The sequence below is a fragment of the Cherax quadricarinatus genome, unplaced genomic scaffold (assembly GCF_038502225.1).
Source record: "Cherax quadricarinatus isolate ZL_2023a unplaced genomic scaffold, ASM3850222v1 Contig6177, whole genome shotgun sequence".
NCBI lineage: Eukaryota > Metazoa > Arthropoda > Malacostraca > Decapoda > Parastacidae > Cherax > Cherax quadricarinatus.
The window spans coordinates 1-11,478 of record NW_027201203.1 but is presented as its reverse complement, the minus strand read 5'-3'; the positions used below and the strand labels follow the sequence as shown (position 1 = coordinate 11,478).

Below are 11,478 nucleotides of genomic sequence, written 5' to 3'. Positions count from 1 at the left end.
ACCCTAGAATTGTAATAAAGATGCTGAATTGAATAATGTATGCCATATGTGAATGGGGTAGATGGTGGAGGCTGCTGCTCTGGGATAAGATCATAAGATAGATACGTTTTCTCGTCTGTACTTTTGATCTACAACAAAAGAAAACAGTGTTTCCATCAGGGCAAACACTCCTAGATCACTCCTGTCACAAGAAAAATGCAAGAATAGTGTGATTTTTTCGTTTTTTTTTTTTTCCGAGTCATATGCTATGCTCTCCGTCTCATGGCATCTTAAGGAAAGATTAAACTCAGTGAACAAGGTATGTTGATGGTAATAATTTATAATACTTAATATTCGCTCTGGAGCACTTTAAATGTCATACATATGTTGTATAGGTTCGGTAGCTGACATTTAAAGCACTCCAGAGTGATTATTATTATTATTATTACCATCAACATACCTTGTTCACCGAGTTTAATCATTTCTTAAGCTGCCACGATACACCGAAAATGTAAATACACGTACGAACACACGAGCTAACCCCTTTATTATGAACTTTTATACTTTTTCCATTTTCCTCTTTAAAGTGCTACTGCACTTCTAACTATCTTCTACTATGGGATGCACAATAAAGTACAAATTTATAGACAAAATATGTAGTCTTGGAGATTGCTTGATGCTGAAATGTATCACTAACCCCTTTACTATGAAGTTGTTTTGTATTTCTTCCATTTTCCACTTCCAAGAGGAAAAACAATAGGAAATTTGTACAAATACAGTATGTAGTCTTGGAGACTGTGAAAGCTAGTGTACCGAGTGGCTGTAGGAAGGAGATTGCGATGCTTGATGCTGAGACACTGTTTTGCCCATCATGACCCAAGTTCTTGGTAAACGAGTGCATCGGTAAGTGAGGAAAGGCTGTATTTGCTTTTCCCATCACGCTCCGCATGGGAGATTTTTTTTATGTTGTGCACACACCACAAAGACTCATTCTCTCATATCTAGGCCAAAATTTACCACCACAGCTTATCTGAGAGAACAGTGGTCAAAATGCAGTTCTATGTGAGGGACCCCTGGCATCAATAACAGATCTGTGTGGAAGGGTTAAAGACAGACGAGTCACAGTGATGTAGGAAAAGTATTTCCTCACTAAGGATAGTCAGAAAGTGGAACAACCTTGACAAAGAAGTGGAGGAAGATTCCCTACATAGTTTAAATAGTTATAACATTATCTACAAGGCTAGGAGTGTGTGAATCTGGCAAACAGCAAGTTGAAAGGCAGGGTCAGGAGCTAGGACTCAATCCCTGTAACCACAACTAGGTGAGTGCACACACATATGCACACTTTATCAACAAATTATGTAATAAAATTTAGAAGTATGATGTAAAACATTGTTTAAATTAAGAATGAAAGTCACAATACCCTGGATAGAACAATTCACAAATAAGCCACACTTACACTGAAAAGCTGAGACAATGGACAGATGTCTTAAAGTTTCTCCTTTATTTGTGGGTTATTTGAGCTTTAAAATAAGTTTTAAACGAGCTTTTTTTCTTAAATATTTACAACTATCTGAAGTAGAACAATTATTGTAAACAATTTACTTTTCAAAGTGAGGCATTAGACAGCAAAGTTCCAAAAATAGATACCTCATATGACTATTATATTCATGGGGGAAATGGGAAAACTTTTAACCATTAGAGATGTACAGCACCTAAGGTAATAGGAGTCGATCAGGTTCTATCCAGGGTAGGGGAGATCAGGTTCAATTCCTTGGATCAAGAGCCTCTTGCTAGCATCAAGGAAGCTCCATCGAGAGGTAATAATTTATGAAAAAAGAGGGATTACAGTAAGAAGTTTAACTGTTGAACTGGCAATACAGTTGATTTGCTGCAGCTGTGTTAATCAGCTATGGTTTCACCTTCGATATACAGTATACAGAAATTCTGAGAATAAAATGTCAAGCTTGCAAGTAACAAGAGGTCAGGACTATGCCTTGAAATCTGTAAGTCTGGAAGGTTAGCCTTACCTATATACTTCCTGAGCCCCAATCACACCTGGTGTGCTACCTCCAGCAATGCGAGTGGGTGACGAGTTCATGAGAGTTTCTGCCTCATTGATGAAGTTCTGTGAATTAAAACCATTTGTACATTAATTTTTCAACTCTAGTCAGTGCTGGATATGACTGAAGTGTATTAGAATGGTTAAGAAGATACTCCATTTTACATAGTACAGTCTTACTTGTTTTGAACAATAGATATATGCCATTTTCCATAAGCAGTGTCTTTTAACAATTTAATAATTGGAGAAATTAATACTATAACAAAAATAGCTTTAAAGAGAAATGTATAAGTGACACCAAACATTTTTCAGCATGCATAATGAAGTAAAGGATTTTTTCTAGCTTAGTTGGAGGTGTTAATAGATGTCGACATCATATGCTGTATCTGGATGTACAGTGGACCCCCGCATAACGATTACCTCCGAATGCGACCAATTATGTAAGTGTATTTATGTAAGTGCGTTTGTACGTGTATGTTTGGGGGTCTGAAATGGACTAATCTACTTCCCAATATTCCTTATGGGAATAAATTCGGTCAGTACTGGCACCTGAACATACTTATGGAGTGAAAAAATATCGTTAACCGGGGGTCCACTGTACTTGTAAAAGGCAAAAAAGAAATTGAAGAATTTTGATTACTAGTGTGACAGCAAAACTATTAAATTAATTAATAAAATAATCCAAAATGCTGACACATTATTCAGAATCATTACAGCTACAGTGCTTATATAAGTGAATAGGAGAAGGCTGGAGGCAGTGGAGATGTCATGTCTGAGGGCAATGTGTGGTGTGAATATAATGCAGAGAATTCGTAGTTTGGAAGTTAGGAGGAGGTGCGGGATTGCCAAAACTGTTGTCCAGAGGGCTGAGGAAGGGTTGTTGAGGTGGTTCGGACATGTAGAGAGAATGGAGCGAAACAGAATGACTTCAAGAGTGTATCAGTCTGTAGTGGAAGGAAGGCAGGGTAGGGGTCGGCCTAGGAAAGGTTGGAGGGAGGGGGTAAAGGAGGTTTTGTGTGCGAGGGGCTTGGACTTCCAGCAGGCATGCGTGAGCGTGTTTGATAGGAGTGAATGGAGACAAATGGTTTTTAATACTTGACGTGCTGTTGGAGTGTGAGCAAAGTAACATTTATGAAGGGATTCAGGGAAACCGGCAGGCCGGACTTGAGTCCTGGAGATGGGAAGTACAGTGCCTGCACTCTGAAGGAGGGGTGTTAATGTTGCAGTTTAAAAACTGTAGTGTAAAGCACCCTTCTGGCAAGACAGTGATGGAGTGAATGATGGTGAAAGTTTTTCTTTTTCGGGCCACCCTGCCTTGGTGGGAATCGGCCAGTATGATGATAAAAAAAAAAAAAGATATACATGTACACTTGCCTTTTGAAAATATGATCTGATGTGCTTGAAAATGAAAAGAGGGTAGGTCACATGAAATGTGTCTAGACAAATACAGGCCATCCATATATTTGCTTAACTATTATAATTAAAAACCTTTTAGCTTAAATTAAAAATCACTGACTTTATGGCTCATCGTTAAAAATTTAGTTTAATCGTCCAAAGTGACATTGTGACAGTTTTTGAAAGTAGATTTAGTCCTTTTTTTGTCTACCTAGGATGTAATTCTATAACTGTTATGCATGATGGTTGATCACAAACAGAATATAGCTATTGAGCACAAACTATGAAAACTACCCTATAAGTGCACAGAAGTAATCTGGCCAGTTTTACTCAGAATTAAAAAACAAATTCCAATTTAAAAACAGTCCAAAATAAACACTGCAGACATTTCAGGAACTAAAAAAATTTCCTTTGTTAATTAACACATCCTTAGGCTTCTCCTATATAACCAAAAATAATTGACCATGGTGTCCAAATAATTGAATAAGACCTAAAAAAAAAAAAAAAAAAAAACCCAGATCAGGGGGTGTAAGGGAGGAGCCACCTTACCTGTCCTCAGGAAAATCTGAAAAATTTTAATATTTTCTGCTACTTTGAGGCCAATTTCAAACTACTTTCAGTTCTGGAACCAACCAAAATGATCTCTATTTCAGTAATTTGTCTTCCATTCTATCAATTGATACCAATAAGCAGCTAATAAAACCATCCTAGAAAACACTTCACGCACCATGCAGGGCAGAATTTTTTTAAACTGTGTACACACACTGTACAGACCCATTCTCTCATTTCTAAGCAAAATTTACGGCTTTCAGCTTATCTGAGTGAGCCGAGCTCAAGATGTAGATCTATGCAAGAGACCCTGGCATCAATAATGTAGATCTATGCGACAGAATGAAAGGCTTAATAAGGACCCTCTTGATGGTGTTATTCACTACAGCAAACAAAAAATTATATAAAATGCTAAGTTGATGGGGCTCTGTAATACTACTATAGCAACACTCCTTCATAAAACTTACCAGAAAAACATTTGCTACTAATAATTTCAAACACCCTGCCTCGGTGGGAGATGGCCGACTTGTTGAGAGAGAGAGAAAAAAAAAAAAAATCAAACATGCTAGGCTTCCTATCTCTTAAAATATGTATTAAGAAAAATTTTTTATATATAACTTACATTAGGGTCCTGCCGTGGTGTTTTTTCTTGGTTTGCATTATTGTCATAAGTGATGTGAGCATCTACTGCTGTGGTCTCGGAGAACTGTACACGCTTGATAGTTGCAGATGATACTTCCTGACCCTTGTAACGATTATTTGTTCCTGGCTGTGTAGTCACTGTTGTTTGTTGTTGCATTATGGAATAGGAAGAGCCTCGTTCTGGTGGAATAGGGCTGTGCTGTGCTGCAGCTGTTCCAGTGTCTAAACGATGGCTGACTTCACTGATTCCAGTTTTGTCTGGATAACTATTATGGGACCCTCTTATCCCATTTATTGGACCATTGCTATACTGTGTGTGGAATGGAGTAGCAACAAGAGTGTCGAGCCTTTGTGTTGCATGGTGCTGATGTTGATAGAGTGGATGCTGAGGAGCAGCTCCCTGTTGAAGTTGCTGCTGAAGCTGTTGCTGCTGAAGTTGTTGCTGCTGAAGCTGTTGCTGCTGAAGTTGTTGCTGCTGAAGTTGTTGCTGCTGAAGTTGTTGCTGCTGAAGTTGTTGCTGCTGAAGTTGCTGCTGTTGCTGTTCTTGGTGTTGCTGCTGAAAACGCCGCATTTGCAAGAGGGCTGGTCGTTATGCGAAATGTTCGCTATGCGAATTAATTTTCCCCATAAGAAATAATGGAAATAAAATTAATCCGTGCAAGACACCCAAAAGTATGAAAAAAAAAAATTTTTACCACAAAAAAATGTTAATTTTAGTACACACAAACTGAAAAAGGCATGCACAATTACATGACACTTACTTTTATTGAAGATCTGGTGATGATTGATGGGATGGGAGGAGGGGAGAGCATTATCTTCTTACTGTTTAGAAGGGGAATCCCCTTCCATTAGGACTTGAGGTAGCAAGTCCTTTTCTGGGGTTACTTCCCTTCTTCTTTTAATGCCACTAGGACCAGCTTGAGAGTCACTGGACCTCTGTCGCACAACAAATCTGTCCATAGAGCTCTGTACCTCCCGTTCCTTTAAGATTTTCCTAAAATGGGCCATAACATTGTCATTGAAATAGTCACCAGCACGGCTTGCAACAGCTGTGTCAGGGTGATTTTCATCCATAAAGGTTTGCAGTTCAACCCACTGTGCACACATTTCCTTAATTTTTGAAGTAGGCACAATGGATTCCACAACTGGCATAGGCTTCTCAGGGTTAGCCCCAAACCCTTCAAAATCTTTCTTAATTTCCATACTAATTCTCACCCTTTTTACCACAGGGTTGGCACTAGAAGCTTTCTTGGGGCCCATGGTCACTTATTTTCCAGAAACAGCACCGAAAACACTGTAATAATACGAAATATTCCGAGTGTATGCTTGAATGTTACCGCGGAGGCTGGCTGGTAAACAATGGGACGGGCGGCACATGTGAGGCTGGCTGAGGGCCCACATTGGACGCGTCTCGGACGAAGTCGCTGAGCGGGTTTTTGTTTTTTTTTTTTTTTTTTTCAACAAGTCGGCCGTCTCCCACCGAGGCAGGGTGACCCAAAAAAGAAAGAAAATCCCCAAAAAGAAAATACTTTCATCATCATTCAACACTTTCACCACACTCGCACATTATCACTGTTTTTGCAGAGGTGCTCAGAATACAACAGTCTAGAAGCATACACATATAAAGATACACAACATATCCCTCCAAACTGCCAATATCCCAAACCCCTCCTTTAAAGTGCAGGCATTGTACTTCCCATTTCCAGGACTCAAGTCCGACTATATGAAAATAACCGGTTTCCCTGAATCCCTTCACTAAATATTACCCTGCTCACACTCCAACAGATCGTCAGGTCCCAAGTACCATTCGTCTCCATTCACTCCTATCTAACACGCTCACGCACGCTTGCTGGAAGTCCAAGCCCCTTACCCACAAAACCTCCTTTACCCCCTCTCTCCAACCCTTTCGAGGACGACCCCTACCCCGCCTTCCTTCCCCTATAGATTTATATGCTTTCCATGTCATTCTACTTTGATCCATTCTCTCTAAATGACCAAACCACCTCAACAACCCCTCTTCTGCCCTCTGACTAATACTTTTATTAACTCCACACCTTCTCCTAATTTCCACACTCCGAATTTTCTGCATAATATTTACACCACACATTGCCCTTAAACAGGACATCTCCACTGCCTCCAACCGTCTCCTCGCTGCTGCATTTACCACCCAAGCTTCACACCCATATAAGAGTGTTGGTACTACTATACTTTCATACATTCCCTTCTTTGCCTCCATAGATAACGTTTTTTGACTCCACATATACCTCAACGCACCACTCACCTTTTTTCCCTCATCAATTCTATGATTAACCTCATCCTTCATAAATCCATCCGCCGACACGTCAACTCCCAAGTATCTGAAAACATTCACTTCTTCCATACTCCTCCTCCCCAATTTGATATCCAATTTTTCTTTATCTAAATCATTTGACACCCTCATCACCTTACTCTTTTCTATGTTCACTTTCAACTTTCTACCTTTACACACATTCCCAAACTCATCCACTAACCTTTGCAATTTTTCTTTAGAATCTCCCATAAGCACAGTATCATCAGCAAAAAGTAACTGTGTCAATTCCCATTTTGAATTTGATTCCCCATAATTTAATCCCACCCCTCTCCCGAACACCCTAGCATTTACTTCCTTTACAACCCCATCTATAAATATATTAAACAACCATGGTGACATTACACATCCCTGTCTAAGACCTACTTTTACCGGGAAGTAGTCTCCCTCTCTTCTACACACCCTAACCTGAGCCTCACTATCCTCATAAAAACTCTTTACAGCATTTAATAACTTACCACCTATTCCATATACTTGCAACATCTGCCACATTGCTCCTCTATCCACTCTATCATATGCCTTTTCTAAATCCATAAATGCAATAAAAACTTCCCTACCTTTATCTAAATACTGTTCACATATATGCTTCAATGTAAACACTTGATCTACACATCCCCTACCCACTCTGAAACCTCCTTGCTCATCCGCAATCCTACATTCTGTCTTACCTCTAATTCTTTCAATTATAACCCTACCGTACACTTTTCCTGGTATACTCAGTAAACTTATTCCTCTATAATTTTTACAGTCTCTTTTGTCCCCTTTCCCTTTATATAAAGGGACTATACATGCTCTCTGCCAATCCCTAGGTACCTTCCCCTCTTTCATACATTTATTAAACAAAAGTACCAACCACTCCAACACTATATCCCCCCCTGCTTTTAACATTTCTGTCATGATCCCATCAGTTCCAGCTGCTTTACCCCCTTTCATTTTATAATGCCTCACGTACCCCTCCCCCACACTCACATGGGTCTCTTCGGCTCCTCACTCCTATTTGATCCCTGACCAGTGCATGTTATTCCTCCAAGAATATATGTATATATATATATACATATATTCTTGGTAGTAGGTAGGTAGACAGCAACCGCCCAGGGAGGTACTACCGTCCTGCCAAGTGAGTGTAAAACGAAAGCCTGTAATTGTTTTACATGATGGTAGGATTGCTGGTGTCCATTTTTCTGTCTCATAAACATGCAAGGTTTCAGGTATGTCTTGCTACTTCTACTTACACTTAGGTCACACTACACATACATGTACAAGCATATATATACACACCCCTCTGGGTTTTCTTCTATTTTCTTTCTAGTTCTTGTTCTTGTTTATTTCCTCTTACCTCCATGGGGAAGTGGAACAGAATTCTTCCTCCGTAAGCCATGCGTGTTGTAAGAGGCGACTAAAATGCCGGGAGCAAGGGGCTAGTAACCTCTTCTCCTGTATATATTGCTAAATGTGAAAGGAGAAACTTTTGATTTTCCTTTTGGGCCACCCCGCCTTGGTGGGATACGGCCGGTGTGTTGAAAGAAGAAAAGAATTGTAGGTAGTAGGTTGGTAGGCAGCAACCGCCCAGGGAGGTACTACCGTCCTGCCAAGTGAGTGTAAAACAAAAGCCTGTAATTGTTTTACATGTTGGTAGGATTGCTGGTGTCCTTTTTTCTGTCTCATAAACATGCAAGATTTCAGGTACATCTTGCTACTACTACTTACAATTAGGTCACACTACACATACATGTACAAGCATATATACACACACACCTCTCTGGGTTTTCTGCTATTTTCTTTCTAGTTCTTGTTCTTGTTTATTTCCTCTTATCTCCATGGGGAAGTAGAACAGAATTCTTCCTCCATAAGCTATGCGTGTCGTAAGAGGCGACTAAATTGCCAGGAGCAAGGGGCTAGTAACCCCTTCTCCTGTATATATTACTAGATTTAAAAGGAGAAATTTTCATTTTTCCATTTGGGCCACCCTGCCTCAGTGGGATACGGCTGGTGTGTTGAAAGAAATATACATGTGTGAGTATACATGCATACACATGCTAAAAATTAAACTAAGAAAAAAGGCTTTCATAATTGCTGACAAGCCCATAAGGTGTTATAAACAAGCTATTGCAAAAATATAAAAAAATAAAAGATTGAATCTTGATTTTAGCTTTGTGACACACATTACAACTATTATTATTATGAGAAAAAACAAAGTATACACAAGTTCTTACCAGTTCCTTTTGTTCTCTATCCCATGGACTGGTCTTGTTGAAGGCTGATTTACTAGGTAACTGACTTGAAGGGCCTACAGTGGAAGCAGGTCGGTTGCCCTGAAGAAGAGGATGAGTTGAAGTAGGGGGTGGTGGTGGTGGAGGAGATTCTCTATACCCTTCCTCTGGTGGTGGCGGTCTTGGAGGTCCATCAACTGAATTACTTCCTTCATATCCAAACTGCCGTGAGGGTTTCTCTGGAGCTTCAGGTAATACAGAACCCTGGGATCCAGACTGTGATTTTGGTTTGGGGGCTGTTGGAGGAGGAAGCTTACTGGATAAATTTTGTCCATGCGTACTATATTGTGGATGGGCATGCCTAGGAATCTGCTGGAGCCCTGTCACTGTGCCCTGTGGACTAAGTGGTTGTGACTGAGTATGGTGATAAGCAGTATGTTGATTTGGTAAACCCTGTATGCCATTGTAACCATCAGGTGAGAAGGGAGTACTTGCAGTAGGGATAGAATTTGGCACGTGGTGAGGTGGCTGGTTCTGGCTGGATCGGTGTGGCAGAGATGATGGTGGATGGCCATTATGTCGTGCCCGTTCCTCTCGTCGTCGCACTTCTTCTGTCATTTCTAGCATCTTTGCGTCAGCACGAAGTTCACGCTGAGAGGCTGGACGGTGTAATTCTGATCTGTGCTGTATTAAATCTTCTCGCTGCAAGAAAGCCGAAGCTGGTCGATGGTCTGCCCGAGGATCAGGTCGCACATGCTCGGAAGAGTCTTGTGATGCTGGAGAACTCATTGGTAGTGCCTGTATTGGACGAGTACGTATTGACCCCATGCGCGAGTCTTGGGGGCCTTGATGAAAGTTCACATTCTGGTAGTAGCGTTCCTCTTCCACCACAAGGCTGGGGTTACTTGGATGACGGCCAACAAGACCAGGATAGCTTCCATCACTCAAATTTTGGGTTGACCTGCAAATTGTACATACAATGTTTTAAAGCAAACCTCTTTCAATGTTATTTCCTTATACAGTGAAATGCACATTAAAATAATCTTTATATAGGTCTCCAACATGGCAGGAAAAGCCTCAATCAACCATGAATGTAAACTTGGGTAAATAATGGCCTATGTGGTTATCAGTTTTCTTATTTGTCCTCAGAAAGTAGTCAGGTCAAATAAACTGACTCTGGTAAGGACTGTGACATGAATGCTTTCAAAATACGCAGACGATGACATGATCGAACTGTTAGAAGGCGTTGATGAAGCAACTGCAGAGAAATACTGGACGATGTCAACTCCCAATTAGAGGCAGATGCAAGAACACGATGACTGAACAAAAACAATTAATACTGCAGGAGTTATGCGAGAAATTCCATGTTACTGCTAATTTAGCAGGCTTTTCCATTAAAAAGGGCACACTGACATGCTATAAGTAATGCTGTGAAAGTCTGGAACAGGTGATGATGCCTTTATAAAATACTGCATGAAAAAGCAGAGCAGATGCATTATGAAATATCTGGCTAGTTCAGTACAGCCATCAACTACAGACAACTCTGCATCCATATCAATACCAAAACTACAACAATCATCCACTTCAGCGCAGAAGGGTCACATCAACCCTCTTTATAAGCTTCCAAGTCAACAAGCATCAACTACAATGTAAAGGAAGATACAGATACATTAAAATTTATGTTTTACAACATTTAAAAAAAAAAAGTTGTTTGGCCTTTTTTAGGCATTAGGAAAAAATAATAATAAATGCCAATTTTCAAGAACGCACCTAGTTTTCCAATGGTCTACTGTACTTCAAGGTTTCTTGCTTTACTAACCTGGAGCGGACTGGGGGCTGTTGCTGCTGCTGTGGTGGTGGCAATTGTTGCTGCTGCTGCTGCTGCTGCTGTGGCTGTTGATGGTGATGAGGGTGATGAGAAAACTGAGGGTTCGGAGGCTGTGACAGCGAGGTATTGGAAGAGGTACGGGAGTATGAAGGGTTGAACACCTCGAGAGAAGCTGGCTTCCCTCCTACACTACTGCCTGCTTCACCTGGAAACATTCAAATATTTTCAATGAATAGTTAAAATTCTTCTCAATAATTTTACGTAAACACAAAAATGAAAGGAAAAACTATTAAAGACAAACTACCTATATCACTGTGCAACATCACATAGCCTACTCAGTTGGAAGGGAGATAAGCAGTCACCTGACCTACATTAACTACATTGCCATAATAAGATCAACTGAGATCAAGTGACAACTTGTTTTGGAGATTTTTGACCCGCTACTCACTTATTCCATCTAAAGAGA

The 11,478-nt window shown here is 40.3% G+C and overlaps 1 protein-coding gene across 1 annotated transcript; it reads right to left on the bottom strand.

Moving 5' to 3' along the window:
* Nucleotides 1-489: 489 nt before the first annotated feature.
* Nucleotides 490-11,242, bottom strand: LOC128705942 (putative uncharacterized protein DDB_G0268364). The gene is made up of 6 exons (XM_070082028.1): nt 11,004-11,242; nt 9,024-10,145; nt 8,941-8,960; nt 4,608-5,209; nt 3,416-3,439; nt 490-2,107 (listed from the first exon to the last, which is right to left on the bottom strand). Exons 1-6 carry the CDS (start codon nt 11,225-11,227, stop codon nt 2,006-2,008), a joined length of 2,094 nt encoding a protein of 697 aa, XP_069938129.1. The 5' UTR covers nt 11,228-11,242; the 3' UTR covers nt 490-2,005.
* Between the last annotated feature and the right edge of the window lie 236 nt (nt 11,243-11,478).